The sequence below is a fragment of the Melopsittacus undulatus genome, chromosome 6, assembly GCF_012275295.1.
Source record: "Melopsittacus undulatus isolate bMelUnd1 chromosome 6, bMelUnd1.mat.Z, whole genome shotgun sequence".
Lineage (NCBI taxonomy): Eukaryota > Metazoa > Chordata > Aves > Psittaciformes > Psittaculidae > Melopsittacus > Melopsittacus undulatus.
Genome location: NC_047532.1, coordinates 41860231 through 41879197, shown reverse-complemented (window position 1 = coordinate 41879197; position 18967 = coordinate 41860231). Strand labels below are relative to the sequence as shown.

At 40.0% G+C, this 18967-nt stretch overlaps 1 protein-coding gene across 1 annotated transcript in view; it reads right to left on the bottom strand.

Annotated features, from left to right (window-relative positions):
- FNDC3B (fibronectin type III domain containing 3B) overlaps positions 1-18967 on the bottom strand; it is a 204490-nt gene that overhangs the window by 79696 nt on the left and 105827 nt on the right. The window contains exons 5-6 of the mRNA XM_034063887.1: positions 17827-18070; positions 15139-15420 (exon numbers count right to left, since the gene is read on the bottom strand). Of these exons, the coding sequence (XP_033919778.1) occupies positions 15139-15420; positions 17827-18070 (526 nt within the window). The remainder of the gene's footprint in view (positions 1-15138; positions 15421-17826; positions 18071-18967) is intronic.

The following is an 18967-nucleotide window of genomic DNA, read 5'->3' as shown; positions in this document are numbered from 1 at the left end:
AATGCTAGGAAAGATCTTTTATCGGTCACGTACTGTACAACCTGCAACACTCAAGGAAATGAACTCTTCAGTACACAGTCCAGCTCCTTTGAGAACTGCCTGCCAGTGTTAAAACTTCAGACACAAAGAAAAACACACACAGACTTTAATTTCAGAGAATTACAGAAATATACATTAAAAGATCTTTGCGCAGGAACAAACCTAAACCTGCAGATTCCACACTGCAGCTGAGTCACAGAAAGTAAGACTGGAGGGGATGTGACACAGTCATGGAGTCCATCCTCCTACACTGAAACATAATCATCTATACCTAAACCATTCCTTAGGGATGTCTGCCTAGCCCATTTTAAGAAAAACAAAACAAACCAACCACCCTGAGACCGTGACAATCTCAAAACCTCCCTGGCTAAATAATCTACCACAACATCTAACTCCCCTCATCACTGGGAAGATTATCTCAACTTTCCCTGCTGCACACATAAATTACTACTTCTTTCCTGCACATTCACCACCGGTGAGCTCATCACCATTTCTTTGCTCACCAGCAACCTTTCACATACTTGACGGCATTTATTATTTTTGAACGAAGCAAGTTCATTTCTTCCATACCTCTATTTATCAGACCACGGACTCTGCTAACTGCTGTCCTCTGGAATGTTTTTTAAATTGGTCTCCATACTCCTGAAGATGCAGTACCACCCCTGGCCACCATACTCCATCCCAAGCCCCCGCAGCACCAAGGAGCAACTGTTGCTACTCTTTGTCTACAGAGTAACTTGAATCTTGCTTTTTGTAGCTTACTATACCTCCCAGAACTATTGGGAAGAACTACGGTATAGTAAAAAACAAAAACAGGTTTGAGAAGGACTGGCTGAAACGTAGTACTTTGCTCAATGTCATGATCATTTTCTTTCAAGGCCATTTAGGCTCTCCTTCGGTCTTTTCCTCCCCCTTCCCTCCCCCTTAACTCACCAAGCACTCTCCACTGTATCAGAGCTGATATGGACTATAATTTAATAGGCATCAATCCTGACTCATCCTTCAAGTTCTTAATGAAAATATTGAATAAAATTAGACCTAGATTCCTGCCTTATTCAGTTTCACACATCTTTACAGTTTGCCAGGGAGGCAGCAAAGGGCAGGGCAGGGGCACAGATAAACTGCAGGGCTATGCGCTGGCTACAGATGTGATACTGGGAAGAGCAAATCCAGCATCACAGTGAACACATGATGTCCTATGAAACTCTTCTTGGCACCAATTCCACAATGGGCAAAATGAGCAGCCCTTTGTGACAGAAATATTTATATTCAAAACAGTCAACCACAACATGCTATAAAATATAATATACTAAGGAAGAATATTAATTAACCCTAAAAATACCCAGATGAGAAATATTAATATTAAATATTTCTGCTAATTACATGGCAGTTAATAAAAGCACCAGCAATAAACAAGAGTGCAGCTCCATGCCCAAGGCAGAGATAGATATCATCCAACTTCAAGAAAAGATTCAATTGTTGAAACATGGTCTAATTCTTAAAAAAATTGCTGGATATGAGCATCTCATGGAAGGTTTCCATTTCAAAAAAAATTTCCCACTGTTGCTATCGGAATTCTTCTGCTAAAAAGCCTTACTTGTTGTCTATAAACTTATCTTTCAGTATTTCACCTTAAAGAACAAATCATATGCAACTAGCAAAAAAATCAAGCCACTCCCTAAACAACAGAAGGCAAACAAAACAAAACCCTGGACAAACCCCAGAAACTTACATTTCCAGATCTCAAGTAATTAAAAAGAAAATAAATCTCTAGGCATCCTGACTCACTGGGACATAAAGAGAGTGAAGTGTTTGCATCAACACCACTCTAATTTAGGCATGAATTTAATCACGTGTTTCAGAGATGGCCTGAACATAGTCCATATCTATTAACCTGTGAGTTTTACCTTGGCTGCTTCAGTATTCTGCTGTTTGGGAAGGGTACTCCAAAATACCTGGAGTGCGACTTCACATCATAAAGTCTGCTCCTGCTTCAAGCCATGCTTCTTAAAGAGCAGACACCTGCTTCAAGCCATGCTTCTTAAACAGCAGACACCCACTATCACATGGATAAGCATTAGATGTTTTCACATCAAGCAGTTGTGGAAGCACTCAGATACATGTAATGAAGTCACTTCTGCTAAAATGTGTTTTACAAATAAACATAAGTACATTCAATCCTCCCTGTCCCCCAATATTGTTTTGATGTATATTTTCAGTTGGGATGAAGCAAGTGAAATAAAATCAGTAGTAACCTATAAGGGAAATGAAATGCTGGATGCAAGGGACAAACGGAGTGTAAGTGACATATTGGGTTTGTTATTTTCTGCTTCTTTGCTGCTACTGCAGGAAGACAGCAATAACAACTCCTACTTTATTGGCTAAAGATCTGAGTGAATTCCTACTGTGAACATAGTCGGTCCATCAGAAGGCAGAAAAGGGCTTTCTTAGTTAAATACAGCAACCCCCCATCTCTATCACATACATTTTACATCTTAAAAAAGCACTTTGTACATCTCTCCAAGAAGATAACAGACGCAAGGCACTGCATACGGCTGCAGCTGGCTGGTTTTGAAGGAAAACCAAACTAAACAATGACATAACCCAAAGAAACAGAGAAAGCCCAAGCTGAATGTGATGGAACAACAAACTGCTTACACACAGGACCTCTTCCTGGAGTGTTCTCTTTTGTACTTTTGACTTGCTTATGCTTATCTTCTGTGTCAAAATATTTTTACTTTATTTTCAGCAGCTTCCCTTCTGCTATCCTCTAGGCACAGCCCACAAGCTATGTGGGTTTCAGAAGAGAGCAAAAGCTTTGCAAGTAAACAAGGGCTGGCAGGCACCAGCCACCCCTCTGTCTTCTTGTCAATACACTTTCAAAAATGGCATAGCTGAATCATACAAAAGTAGATAACCCAAACTAATTATTTACAATTCCACTGATTCTTACTAGCATAATTCAAAGGCTACAGGTCGCAATTTCAAAGCATGCTTCTAAGTTATGCTGGCATAGACAACACTCCTGTTTGAGCAGGCAGGCGAGCATCTATGTGTGTGAAAGAGGTGGAAATACAATGTAATGCCTCCTTATTCTGAGAAACCTTCGTATGTGTGACAGCTATTAACATGGTTGAACCTTTGCGGCTAAAATTCTTGAGCCTCTCCAGGTAGATCTAGATGTTACTCTTCTCATCAAAGAGTTAGAAAAGGCTCACCTTTTGGCCCCAAGAGGGACATACAGCACTGCTCCATGGGTTGTATGCTGAATTTGCACCAGAAATGGCAGCAGCTCAATGCCACCAGTCAGATCAAGCAGACTTTGAAAATAAGTAGTTCTTCTCTAGTTTTGTCCCTTCTGTAATGAGCATTAGATACCACTACCCTGTAAGCACACTGCAATTCACCAAAACCCTTCAGTCCTTTCAAATACAGAATTATTTTAATAAATCGTCATTCCTTCATGCACCTTGCTTAACGTGCAGGAAGGTACCTAAGGACAGCTGGGAGAACTGTTACAATGTAAGTGAAATAATTTGGTTTTCTTCATTTAAAAAAAAAATTACCTCTCTTCTTTCTTGACTGTCTTTTGTCTATCATTTTTGATTTGCTTGCATACATAACTTTACAAAACAGCTTTCTACCTATTCTCGTGTCATTAGAGCCTTTCATTTCTAACAATAAGAATTTTTTATTTGACAAGGAGACAGAAAGGCCCTCCCCTAAAATTCTTCTGGAGCTCCTGACTCCCTTTCCAGATGAAAGTCTGATGCTTCATTCCCACTAAAAACTTTGCCAGTAGACACTAATCTTTTCATAGACACAATGAAGTTCTTCAAAACTGTCTCAATTTTCTATGATAATTGGGATGCCTTACTCTTAATTTCTTTCATTTATTTTTGTATTGCTTCATCTTCCCCCTTTCTTGGTTCTCCTCATTCCTTGTGATCGCCTGTCCAGCCTTCGTTAGTATTCAAGAGCCAGGGTACAACCTGACGTGGCAGGCTCTGTCAGCCCTCTCAGTCTGATCATCCAAAAGGAGAAGTACCTTTCACAAAGATCACCACCTTACTATTATTATTACTCCAGGCTGTCATAAGTGATACAGTCATAAAAGCCCTAACGGTTTCTCCAGCCCAAGGCAGGAGGGAAGGGACGCCCAACTGGGCAGCCAAGAAACCCACACTTCTTAAAATGTAAAAGGCCTCAACAGCGACTCAAAAGGATATCTGATGCCAGCTGTGAAACGTCATTATCTGGCATTTACAGAGGCAGGAGTTCCTCTTGGAAAGAAACGCTCCCTTCAATCATGGCAACTGAATCCCAGCTGCTAGGCAAAGTGAGAGCCTGAGCACTACGAATATGAACAGTGAAAGTCTCACAACTTCTCCTTACACTGATGAAAAGCACCAGTTTGACAGTAACAAAAATCAGTCTTCTCTTCCTGACTGGGTCACTGATGGCTCCACTGCATCTCACCACCAGCCTGAGAAGCAGCAGCCAGCATGGGCATGCTTTTGTCTCCATCACTCTTTGGTGTCACTCCTGAGACAGACACAGCAGATCCTCCCATGGCACAGGTGACCCTCACACCCTCCAAGAGCTGAGGTGGAAAGCACAATCCCTATCAAACACAGAATTTGACAAGGCTCCAGTGTCACCAGTCTCGGGTGACTGCTGTCCCATGATGACTGGAAATAATTTTCTCTGAAGTATTATCTCCAGTACAGGCAGACAACTGCATCAGTTCTGAACCCAAATAAAACTTACTTTATCTTGACCTTCAAAATTATGAACACACAAAAAATGGCCAATAAAATGGCCTTTGTTAATCTGTCCATTATACACAATAACAGCATTTTCCTGATCAAACACAAACCTATCAAAATAACCTGCAAAATTGCATATTTGCACAGAAAAACAATCAGACAGCAGAGCCAAAACAGACTCCATAGGACCTCCAGACTCAGCTGGGATTAAACAGAGCTCCTCAGCCAAAATTAACAACCTCTTCGGCAATGAACCTTTTAAAGCCACTGAGTGTGCTACAACAGTATTATGGATTTTCCAGTGTCAACCTACTGGATGACTGCAGAGTCACAACATTTTCTGAATGAACCCCAACCTAGCTTTTTTGTTAGCAATGCAAATTATTGACCTCTTCTTTCCAGATGAAAACTATGAGATAATCAGATTGCAATGACTGGTGGAGGAGATGACAGTAATCCAGGAAATCAAGGAACATTTTTTCTTTCCACTCAGAGATGGGGAAGACTAAGAGCTTCCAACCCACTCTTTAAACCAACTCAAACACCTATAAACTGATAGCAGAACAGAAATAACTTCTTTCCCTCGTGACAGACAGCAATCAATTTACTCTACTAATTCCAACCTAACCTCTTTTGCAGTCAAATCTGAATAACAAACTGTATATGAGCTAGAATTATATTAAACAGAACATTTAACAAATATCAGGTGCTAAATTCCTACAACATGAAAGTAAGAAGAGGCTGACCTGATGTTATCAGCGCCCACCCATGCCTGTGAAATGCCAAGAATGTTAAAAAAAACAACCCTGACCTATCATGTCTGTACCAATTCACTACTAGTGAGCTGGAAAATCTCTCTGTGCAATTAGCAGCCCCATATGGGACAAGGGAAAAATACAATCTGGATATTTGCACAACCAGTTTTGCCACTGAGAATCTTTCCAAACATTTAAAATAGTTTGCAGAAATATCCACCTGATTACAGCTTGCTGGGAAGGCTTCAGCAAAGCTACAGGAATTTCAGCTCAATCTGGATTTCATTGCCAAGATGAAATACAGGCAAAAGTCACATGAATCACAGTAAATCAAAGCAGCTGCCTCTGAGCACAGCTCCCTAAAGAAGAAAACATAAAACCCCAAAACACACACACAAAACCCTCCAAACAAACAAAAAAACCCCCAAACCCAAACCAAATGGGGGGGGGGGGGGGGGGGGGGGGGAGGGGAACCCAAACAAAAAATACCACTTCAACCCAAATTCCAGAAAAAACTCCAAAAAAGAAAATAGAGTGAAGTTCACAAAAACTTTTGAAATAAAATCCAGCCTTCCTTAGAAAAGGAAAACTAACTGATGGGTTTTGAAGCACAGCTAAAAAGAGTTAGATAAACAAATTACATTAACTTCAGTGGGACACAAAGTTTCATTTCACCGCCTTTGCAAATCCAGATGAATATACAGATTGACGTTGTTCGGAACATCTGGGAATACAAATCGAGGTTGTTCACTGAATTATTACACTTAAAGGTATTTTATTTTTTATACTCCAGAGGGAGGAAATGTTCTTCTACCTCTTCCCTATAAATGCCCTCTCTCCCTTTTGGCTCAATGTCCCAGACATTGCCAAATAAGGGAAGCACAGTTCCCTTCCTTTGTTGGTGGTCCACGTTATCTCCTCTTAACTGGTGAGAATACACTGTTTATCTTGCTCTGAAGCTCTGAGACCTTTGTGTAACTCTTCTCCCCAGCACAGATATTTAATCACTGAGCAATTGAGCAGGAAGAAAATGTACTTAATATATTGGGGTTTTTTTCTGTTGGTTGGATATCTATAAATTACATAAACTGATAGAAAAAAGACTCAGATTTCTGTCTTCTGGATTTGACTGTCAGTTGCAGCAGGAGCTGCAAATTCTTGAGATCATATGAAGATCCTCTGGGGGAACAGGTTGTGCCTTACGTCATTTAGCACTGACTTCCTGATAAATCAGGGAGCAGATAACTTATCCAGCAACCCCTGCCAAGGAGGTCCTGCCGGCAAAATGAGACAAGGGAGGAATGAAAGCAGATGAGGAAAAGTGTATCAGTCTATATAGGGGTTCATCAGGATTGTGAAAAAAAGCCTTGGGGGAAAAACTCCAGCCACTGTCAAAAGTGTTTGTAAGTTACCAATAAGGTCAAAGGAGAGTCCCGGATACAGATCTTTCCACTCCTTACTAGATATGCCCTACGCTTTCCCATGTGGACTTTGAGCTGCGTTTCTAGCAGCCTGGCACACTTACGAAGTTTAAGGAGCTTCAACCAAGGTTTATTTTGTCTGAGCTCTTGTGACAAGACAGAACAATGTCACCAGAATTGTGGTCACCCATTCTGCCCCTTTATGCCTCAGAGCTTTGGGTGCCCAAGAGACTAACTCTCAGAATAGCTTATAACCATGCTGGATCACATGTATCCACGGCTACCCTGATGTTCACATTTCCAGTTACAAAAAGTCTGGATATAACCAAGTTTGACTCATTTAAAAGTAGCTGATATTGAAGATGGGAGAATATTGTGCACCTAAAGAGGTGATGCTCCCATTTAGTTGATGAAGAAAATATCTTAACTTCTGGTGCCTATGTTATGAAGCTGGCTCTTTCAAGAGAAGTACATATATGTATAGAGTGTGACTGCCCCCTCTCTCCCTGCCCCAGCTTGCAGGACTCTGCTACAAAAGCAAAAAACAGACAGAATGAACCAACATGGTGTGAAAGTAGGTAGGACAGCCAAGATATTCATGCTTCCCACAAACTTCAGTTTTGCTCCTGTAGAATGGATACAGCAGGAGAACACCGCCATGATAGTGACATTCCAACATTCAGGCAAGATTTCAAAGGCTATAAACTCTTGGAAATTATTTTGCACACAGAGGATGTCTAGGAAAGAGTTGGTCAAGATGCACTAAAAGGAATGACCCACAGGCACCTCAGAGCAAAACACTGATGGGTTTGGAGCTGGGCAAAGCAATGGCTGAGGGAAAGAATACATTAGTACTGGGCATGAGTTGCTTTTCAGCAAAACTCAAGATATTTAGCTTCTACCTTTCTCCATCGAAGCCCTATGATGCAAGTCAAGTTTCAAGACAGCAGAGGAAACTGAGGTTTGTTTTTCTCCCTCAACACTGTTTTTCTCGGTGACGCTGGACAAACATTTTAGTAAATCTTTTTGCTGAAGAGAAGTCATAAATTAAGCCTGATCTGAATAAATTCTTGCATGCATACAGATTGACATGACCTTGGGAATGGACTTCGACTGAACCCTACATAATGTCAGTATTTTGCTAATATATTAATCAGTCTATATAGAGCTCACTTAAATGGTAACTTTATGTGACAATTAAATACTCTTTGGTAAAGAATCTATGTGCCCTCATAGCCATTTTGTTTTCTGCCTGGATGAGCAATTTCACAGCCTCCTACTTTAGAGAAAATACAAAAGATAAAGAATGTTTAAGAAGAAGGCATATCTCCACATAGAAACAAAAAAACCCACAAGCTCAGTCATGATGTGAGAGATAAGGTCAAGACACGAGAATATCACACTGGAAATTCCCTGGTGTCACAAATTAACTGTGGTTTCTCAAGTTCAGACTCGTGCCTTAATTAATGCATCTTATTTCCTTTCACTTATTAAAACTTTAGAAAAAAAAAAGAGCATGCACACACACAATATATATCTCTAATCAGATATAAAACTAAACAACCAAGCCCAGTAGTATTATTTCCTAAAACTACTAAAAATGCAGTAGCAATAGTAAGACTATTTAGATTTCATACATGATGCTGATCTATACTCACAAGATTCAACACATCTCTGTTTCCATTAAAAATTTTTCACATTACTTGGTAGAATACTAAAATTCACATACCCTGAGAGATGTATTTTAGCGTTCAGAGTGTTTTTTCCATGTTCCTAATAAAATCAGTGTGACAGTTTTGATGGGTTGTGTTCAGGAGACAATAATGTTAAATAGAAGCAAATACATTCCTTGGGAAACCAGGGAAGCTGCACTTGCACAGGGCTATTTTGTAGGTCAGCAGAACCATTTACAATAAATTTTGTCCACCGAAAATTTCTGAATCAGTATAACACAGGTGTTTATTAATATGTACCAAATCATCAGTACATCGCTAAAAGAACACGTAAGATTTTGTTTCTCAGCTTCTCTGCACACATGCACCAGAAGTGATGATATCAGTCTTTTAAGCTTTTAAATCTATAGGATAAAATGTACATACATACATAATATATGACCCAATAAGCTCTCAAAACAGATTCAGGACCAAAATAGAGAAGAATTGACAGGATCTAAGATGAGTAAGTAGAGGAACTTTGCCTGGTTCCTGTCTGCATTGAATCACAGCTCCCTCAATTTCCCTTTAATTCACACACTCTGGATTAAAAAAACAAACAAAGAACCCCCCCCCAAAAAAAAAAGCAAAAAAAAACACAACACAAAAAAAAACCCAAAAAAAACCCACCAAAACCCAAAACCAACAAAAACACCCCAACAAAACCAACAAACCAACTTGATTCAATTGAAAAGTAAAAATAGAGCTCCCCTCTCTTTTTCCTGAATGTATTTAAATGTTATAAAAATAGAGAGAGAAAGAGGGAGATAGCAGGATAGGGTCGTATCAAGAAAGTGTCGGCTCTATTTTTTCATACATTGTCACCTACTCTGTGTCATGTAGCATCAGCCTGCAGAGCAAAACCTCACACAGCTCAGGGATACTTGCTGGTACCAGTTCTTGGCAACATCAGCTCAGGCTAGCCATACCAGTCAGATTTACTTCCTCATTTCAGAACTGCTGCTTTGGAAGGCTCAATACATTTAAAATGTTTTTAAATTAAAAGCACCATAGTTAGAATGTCCTGTGCTATGCCAATTTTCCATGTGTTCTTGAACCTTTCACCTCAAAGAAGTGAGCACACAGAGCTAGCCACATCATCTGAGAAACATCTATCAGCAATGCAGGCAGGAATACAAAGCAATGGTTTTCACTTCTGGGAGTACCTGAAGGCTGCTTCAGTGCACAAGATCAGAAAAGCAACATCTTTGAGTTTTTAAGCTGGTTGTACACATGTGACAATAGTACTACAAAAGTTTATGATCTATGTATAGTCTACAGCAACTCTTCAAAGTATTAAATCATTCTAATCCCTTTTTCTCCCTTCTCCATTTGTAAAGAATGCCAATGCCACATCCAAGGAACCAGCTGCTCAGAGAAGGAAAGCGGACACCAAGTCAGCTTTCCTGGTTTTGCAGATCAGAAAAGCAAGTGTGCGTTTCAAAACAAGAGTTAGACAAGTTTGCAGACAACAGGTCTACAAAGGACTTGGCCCAACTAAATCCTCTATCGTGCCCAGCGGCCTGGAGCAGGGAGCAGGGCTGGGCTTGCAGGCTGTCCTCCCAGCAGCATCTCCATCACCTGCTGAAAAGAGACCACTGAGCTAAATGGTGCTCTGCTCTGATCCAGTAGGGACAAATCTTCTCAAATCACCATGAAAAAAAACTCATTCTTCATGGAACGTTTACATAAAGTTGCATGTGACCCCGCAGCACTGCCTCCCTACCCATGCTAGGTCTATTTATTCTGACACCCAGTTCCCAGCACCCACCCAGCTGCTGGACAGGATGCACATAACAATCCATCTGCTGCCTTCTACTTTTACCCATTTCAAGTGTTTTCGTTTTGGCTATCTTGAGTTCTTCAAACTTCAATGAGAATTAAAAAAAAAAAAAACACGAAAAAAACAGATTTTATCTCATTTGAAGGAAAAAAGATGTTTTATTAGCAAAAGTATTGTAAGAATGCTCAAAACTGCTTATGTTCCCACAGTACTTGCAGCCACACACAAAACATCTCAAACTACCAGATCACTATATGACCAAGAAGTGAACCACTGAGCGCATAAGAAGGAAGTGACTCAGACTGAAATTCATAAAGGACAACATGAATGGGACAGGATTTCCTCTTACAGCTCTTTTTACATGGCAAGGCTCCTTCATTAAAATAAAATAAAAATTAACCTGGCTCCCTCCTCTCCCATTCAGTTTTTAAAACAGCTCTGCAGAAGAGCTACTGTATGCAATTTTAAATCAGAATCCCTACATCATACTTCCAAGTTTTCAGCCTGTACAAGATGTCACCCATCCTATCACAAGAGGCACTTAGAATAGTTGCTAACTTTTCAGACAATTATAAGACATCAGTTTTTCTTTTTTTGCCTTAAAATATCTATTTCCAGCATCCAACATAACTAAAAATCTTTATTTACAAGAGTGCCTCCCAGTATAAAGACACAATTCTGGCAATGAAAAAGGGTAGAGGAATTGCACTTATATCCCCACAATGAAACTCTAATTTCCCTACAAAAAAGAGGTTGTGATGCTATGTTATAGGGCCAGTGTAATAGAACCACCAATGTATTTTTACCATTGCACTGTACATAGCACAGAGTAGCATAGAGGAGCACATGCTGAATACGCAACTAAAGAGGTGATAGAACCAAGAGTACTCTAGAGTCATAGAATCATAGAATAGTTAGGGTTGGAAAGGACCTCAAGATCATCTAGTTCCAACCCCCCTGCCATGGGCAGGGACACCTCACACTAAACCATATCACCCAAGGCTTCATCCAACCTGGTCTTGAACACTGCCAGGGATGGAGCATTCACTGCCTCCCTGGGCAACCCATTCCAGTACCTCACTACCCTCACAGTAAAGAATTTCTTCCTTATATCCAGTCTAAACCTCTGCTGTTTAAGTTTTAACCCGTTACCCCTTGTCCTATCACTACAGTCCCTAATGAAGAGTCCTTCCCCAGCATCCCTGTAGGCCCCCTTCAGATACTGGAAGGCTGCTATGAGGTCTCCACGCAGCCTTCTCTTCTCCAGGCTGAACAGCCCCAACTTTCTCAGCCTGTCTTCATATGGGAGGTGCTCCAGTCCCCTGATCATCCTCGTGGCCCTCCTCTGGACTTGTTCTAACAGTACCATGTCCTTTCTATGTTGAGTCCTTTATTTTAGTACTGTGGATGATGCTACCACCCCATTTATTACATCAGTGCTGAATCAGCTTTTCAAGAAACCCCTGGGTTTTTTTAATATTGGAAGGAGACAGTAAGTTATTGACATATGGCAGAATTTTCGTTGACTACTTACTGAAATGTCATGGAGATAGTACATGCAATGAGTGTATAAATATCTCATGCCCTTTGATTTACACCAAACCTTTTCACAGAAAAAAGTGTAGTTGTCCTTGCATTGTACACAGGACATTTTCTTCAATATTAATGTTACAGTACTCTGTCAAAACGGTGCTCAGTAAGGAGCAACACACCTCTCAAATAAATTACTACCAAGAAACAAGAAGCAGGACAAGCATTTGCTTAAATACAGGGGTAGCAGATCCAAGGAAAGAAATGCCTGTCTTCTACTTCCCCATCACACTGTGCAGATCATGTTCCTTCACCGATTAAAACAGACATTCAAATTGCCTTTCAAAGCGTTGGCTCTGGAGTGGCTGGGACTGCCAGTGCACACCTAGTACTGGGCGAGACGCCATCTGTCAGTGGCAAGCTCCTACCCATGCTCCCAGCACGAAGGCAGCTTCCAATGCTTTGCTTCCGAAAAGCCCAATCCAAAACTCAGGCTGTGCAAGTGCCTGCCCCGGCTGTGTAGAGGGCTCCCAAAGCCCGCTCCCTGGCAGGCAGCGCAGCAACATGACTGTTTCAGTGACAGCCGCTTGTCAGGAGCTGGCACACTGGATTGCTCTGACATCCAACCACCTAAAGTAAGCATGCCAGCTACTATTACGCACACACACAAACCCCAACCAGATATGAAATGATATACTATAAAACACATCACAATCCCAACTAAGAAATGCAGGCAAATAAACCCTCTAGTTCTGCGTCACTTTACAGTTTACTCTAAATCACACATTCCTACTCGTGTCTTACAAGTTTTCTAAATACTCTTATTCCTTATCTATTTTATACACTATATATATATATATATATATATATATATAAATAAAATAATTTTTCCAGGCTATTCAGCAATTTTGGAAGCAGCCACATAGCACTGTACATTTTTTAACTATTAGCAAGCTTGAACTGATACACATCCATGGAATGCATAAGTTTAAATGTATTTGCTGCTTGTTGTTTCTAACACATTGTTTTTCTTGGCTATTCTAAACACACTGTCATCTTAGCAACATGAGTAAAAATCATCAGCTGTTCCCAGACTGCTTTTAACTCTTGCCCCAATTTACCTGTATGGCCATGATACCAGGCATCAATCAATAAAACCCCAAGTAATTCAAGAAGAAACAGAGAAGTTAAAATGTCCTGGGTCCAATTAGGATCTAATAAATATCAAGTAGGAACTTATTTTAGGGCATTGTCTGGTGGGAGCCCTTACAAAACCTCTCTGACAACCTTTCTGCAGAAATATGCATATAGGTATACATGTATGACTATAGGAACAGGCTTTGATGTGAAAAACCTCAAATTTGAGCCCACAGTATTTTTCGTTTCTTTTAATATGAAGAAAATTCTCCTATTCCTGCTTTGGCCATGCATTTGCTGTAGAACAGTCTGACAATGGGATGGGCTGCCATCTTTGGGCGCAGATGCAGAACCTAGTCTTAAAACACAAGTGAGCTGGATTTATCAGGAGAGTGGGACAGATGATGCCTATTTCCACCTTCTCTTCTTATGAACTTTTTCCACGGTTTGCGGGAAGACTCTTGTCACTTGCTGTTCCCAGTTTTAAGGCGTTCTCTGGCTGACAGACTGGATGTGCCATTACCCTGACTTCACCAAGTGTCTTGGCATTTTAAGAGCGCTCACGCTTATCAGCTAGAGCACGGCAGACTACCCCAAGAGAAAAAAATTAGACAAACACAAAGGTTGCAAGAAACCCTCAAATTAGATGCTTTCAAATTAAATCTAATCCATGCTGACTCAGTACCCACTGAAGCTCTATTGAGCGGTTCAGCTATTAAGCCTATACTATACTTTATTCCAGGTCTTTCATGCAGGTGCTCCCAAACACCTCATGTATTCCACCATAAAATAGAGAAAATAAAAATGGCTAAACATAAATAAGAATATTAAAGGTCGCATAAGCTGACTGACAAGAAATAATTAGGAAGTCTAATGCAGTGATTCATTTTCTTGGATGAAAGCACTCCTAAATACAGCTCCTTGCCAATTCTAAAGACCCCAAAGCACGGCTGAAAGCTCTCATTCCTTACCATGCCAGCAGCATTTTTCCCCCTTCAGCTATCAATTAAGCTACTTTTCATGAGTATTTATCTCAGGTCTCACAAGTAAAAGTACACACCAAATAAATACAGTATATAGGTAACAGAAAGCCTACGTTTTATGTTGTATACATAAATTCACACAGTGGTTTCAAAGTGCATCACATTATAGATAACCTAGATGTGCTGGGCCTAAGCTTGCTTGTTACATAAAAGTTTGCTCAGCAAGAAGCAGTTTTAGCAGTCAGCAAAGAGACAGGCAGAGAAGAGAAAGGCTGAGAAGTATTAACACATTATAACAAGTTACTGAGCTAAATACAGGTAGAACTGGCTATGTACAGAATGGGTCATGATAAATGAAATTTAATTAGATGAATAACTTAATTTTTTATTGTAAAGTTTCAAATTTTTAAATGGCATGCCTCTGAAAATGTTGAAGGACATTATTTCAAAACCAGACTTATTTGACTACTAATTCCAATGGCTAAGATTAACCAATTTTTTCTCAAAATTCTTCTGTTTCAACTAACCATGCTTGCACTGAACTTCCACATAAATAATCTTGTTTTTTTCAGCACGTATCTCTAAAGTTTCCAATAAGCTTACTACATTTACCCAGGAGATGCAAAGTAGCAATATCTAGTAGTCAGGTTTTGGTTATAGCTCAACTGTCTGTGAAGATTTTTGTGAAGAGCCAAGAACACTGGTATGAAATGCAAAATAAAACTGAGAACTTGGCCATAAAATACACTTCTGTCCAATAGATAAAAAGAGAATGACACTGCACCTAGCAGAGAGTAGTCAAGAAAGATGGGGAGGCAACAAGTTCATCTTACAAAACAAATATAGTACAGTAAGCTCAACGTTTATAGTTAAGTTCACACTGTATTAACACTGTCTTTATGTGTGGGTGGCAGTGTTTTTTGGCTTAGTTACTAAATCCAAATACAGGCAGTCATAAGCCGGAAAGGTGCAATAAAAAGGAATTAAAAATAAATAAAACTGTCTTTACCATGTGGGTCTTGTTCATTTGACTTTGGGCTGCTTCTTGCTCTGCGTTCCGGTTTCTTTACTACTGGAGCTCCCCCGCCACCGCTTGCTCCATTGTGACTCTTTGCATAACCATTATATACAGTTGTGCAGCTGCCTATATGGGTTTTGTAGATGGATGAAGGAGGACTATTCAGACGGTTTTGGCGATCAATCTGCCTGTCTTTGAGTTTTTTGTGCTGTGGTTTGCTGTACTGATCTTCCCTGGTAATATAGCTGGACATCCCATATAGTGGTATGATTTCTGAAACAGAAGAATTCACCCATGTTAACTCAGAACAGCAAAATCACTGTTTTTTTTTTTCTTTTTCAGAAACTCAAATTCCTGACCATCTCTCAATTAAACAACTCCAGATTTTCCTGTTGCCAGATTTTACAGCAAACCAATTTTTTTTTTAAGGAAACTTCTCTGAAGGATTGACAATTTTTTAAGCATGCTCCTTTGCTGGTAGGACACCATAATTCTTTGGATGTGTAAAATACAGAAATTAGGGTGACAGTTTTTCCTATTTTTAGTATTCATGTTTCAAAGGACACAGATTTCAAGCGAAGATCCAGGGAGACTGCCATTTATGAAAAAGCCTTCAGAAGTTCACGGCAATTTAGCAGTTTTTTCCCCAGCACCTGACTGGACAGAATAAGCTGAGATGCCCTGGTTTCAAGCTCCCATCAGTGATTACATGCAATTTAATTTCCCAATATAAACAGATTTCACAATCATGTCAATTGTGCCTCCCTGAGGAGAGAAGCTCAGGATGATGTAGAAGCTTTGGGTAAGTAAAACTGTATAACAAAAGCTTGAGAAACTTTATAAATATAATATGTACACTTCAGATACACTTAAATACAAGCCCCACTTCCCCCTTAGAAGAATGACTAACGCAAAGCAGGTCAGATTTCAGGAATCAGAACATTTTCTGCTTTTCTCCATAGTTCACTCCCCTTTGAGTCTGGAGCTTGAACAAATTAATGCCCAAAACAACAGTTTTTCCTTTGTTAGAAAAATAACAATTGATACTTGATACAGACTTCATGTATTTTCTTTTTCCTACATCCACTCAGAAGTTATTGTACACAATTCTGAAGCAAACATCCTATCCAGCCATTTGAAGTCTTGTTTGTAGGCTGAAACTGCCATGTATACTGTAAGTTTCCAAGCTGTTTCAACTAGTCATATTTTCTTTGCTATTTCAGTGAGTCTTGGCCTTTGTCTTTCCTTATCTAACTACATGATTCTATCTGTATTCTCATAGCAACCAGCTGCCTAAAACCAGCATGCTGCAAATAAATTCAACCTTTATTTAAAGCATAAGCCATTGTACAGCAACTGGGAAATGGTGGATTAATACTCATTGGTACAATATTCACCACTTCAACTGTTTCAGTGTCACAACTATAGGTCATTCTAGGAAAGCAACCCAGGATTTTTGTTCTATTTTTAAGTTGAATTGCTTTCTTGGTATCTCAAAGCTACAGAAATATTCAACACTTACTTAACTAGAAGCTCTGTGTTCACTTTGCACACCGAGACTTTTGCACGCAAGACTTCGTAAAGCTATCTAATAGTCTGTCCTGTTCCCTTTCCAAGGGAAAAGTCCCTTCCCTATGTAGTTGGCTACACAGTCCTACTGTTTTCCTGAGCTACCCACTTCCTACCCACCCAGTATAATGAAGTTAAATGTCAGCTGTAAAGGTTCATTCCTCATTTGGTCTGTTGGCCAACAGAAACTTCAAGAGGCAGCATCAACAGAGACTTCCTCCTCTTTCTGCCTTTTCCTTTCCAGTCCAGCAAAAACTTCTTTCTGGTGATATGGGTTAAATATATGCTTTAGAAAGGTTCTTAAGTCCAGGTAGGTTGGCATCAATGTAAATCCATGAATCCTGAACTGATTTTTACATTAAACATCTCATATGGCTTTGCAGATTACTTTTTTTTGATACTGCACTCTTCCAGATTTCACTAAGACTTCTCTCCAGGGGGGCAGAGACACAACAGCACATAGTTCAGACAGAAATATGCCTCTTTCACTCCTTTTCTTGCAATTATTTACTCATGGCCTGATGAGAATTGCCATGCTACCCTTTGGTATGGGACAATGCTTTTCAGTGATTTAGTGCACAGCCTCAATCAGAATAACAAACAGAAAATGCCTGTTGTTTCTTGGAAAACCATGGGTGGGGGGCAGAAAACACATTACAGCCAACAGGAAGTGGCATCAGGGTTTTCCCACTGGAAATTACCGTGGCAAGCCATGTTTGGATTCAGCCTTCTCTATCCATCCTCATTCCCAAGCCAGGACTCACACGTATCTCTGGGTTTTCTGTAGTGTTGCATCATGATGCAGCAAGAGCAACTGTCATGACTCACGTCCCTAGTTTGGAGATGGGATGAGACATTTTTTCCACACTTTATTTACAAATTAAGCTAAAATTGGTGGGATTTTGTTTTCTGCAACCTAAGTGTCACAACATAGAATTGCCCTGGATTGCTGCACTCTGGAGGGCTACACCCCCCTGTTCTGGATGTTAAAGAAGGAGGCCCAACCTATGCAGAGAAAGCCAAGTTTTCCAATTTCTACTCTTGATTTCATTAGCCCTTAAAACTTGCTAAACACAGGTCTGAAACACCAGTACCTTCCTTCCAGCTCACCTTGTTCTCCATATATTGTTGGGGGAAGATGATGCTGTGGGAAAAACTGTGGTGGCATGTCCCCAGGTCCAGTGACAGGAGGATAAAATGCTGTATGAGAGTTGTGAATAAAATGGGGATGGTGCGTCAGATATGGAGGTAAGTGATGAGTTGGAGAGATGGCTGAAGGATAGCTAGGAGGGTAACACTCTGGAGACTGGGGGGTTACCACCACCCTCCGAACACCGGTGTTGTCTTCTATCACCTGGAAGAGAAGGCAGGGAAATGAGCACATTATGCAGCATCTGAATCAAACATATTTTTAACGCAGCAGTATTTACTGTTTCTTCTCCCACTAGAAAATGGTTGGTCCTTAGGTTTATTAATAAACATTTCTAAAATTAGTATCAGCAGAAGTAATCATAGTGGTGATGTGGCTTTTCTTGGAGACTCGGAGAGCCACATTAATCACCAGGAGACTTACTACTGCTAGTGATAACTATGTGGGTAAGAAACAAAATAAATAACCTGTATTTAGGGAATAAGACAATTAAAAAAGGAACATAAAGCACAAAAATAAGAGTACTCATTGGGACCAACCTTACATTCTGCCCGTAAAATTCCTACCACCAATTTTAACAGAACTGTGAGCATGGAATTAGTAACACTTGGAAATGAGCTGGCACTGCTCTTGTGGATAAGCTGTGTGTGTGCAGAGACATGTACTCTGCAAGAAGCTGTTGTGTTGACGCATGTTTTCAAAATAATTGCTCTGTTCATAACAGGTATCTGTTCAAGACAAATCATAGGGCAGAAGGTTTTTCTGCTACAGAGCTAGTCTATATGTCCGTGCAAATCGGCTCTGGAATATACATAACTTGGCCCCAAATGCCTCAGTCAAAGCATGTAAAAACAGATGTAGGAAGGTGGAAATGTGCTTAAGCTGAAAAATGTTTTTCAGCTTATAATTTTTCCAGAGCTATATTTCTGGAGAACAGTCAATCAGCCAAATTTCAGTCCAGGCTTAGGAGCCAAGCCTTTCTTGAAGCTTAGTCAAAAAACTTCTGCCATTTCTGGAACTTTAAAATACAACTGTGTAAGAGCTATTACTATCTTTGATTCTGTGCATTGACATGCATAAAGTAGAAAAGCATGAAGGAAA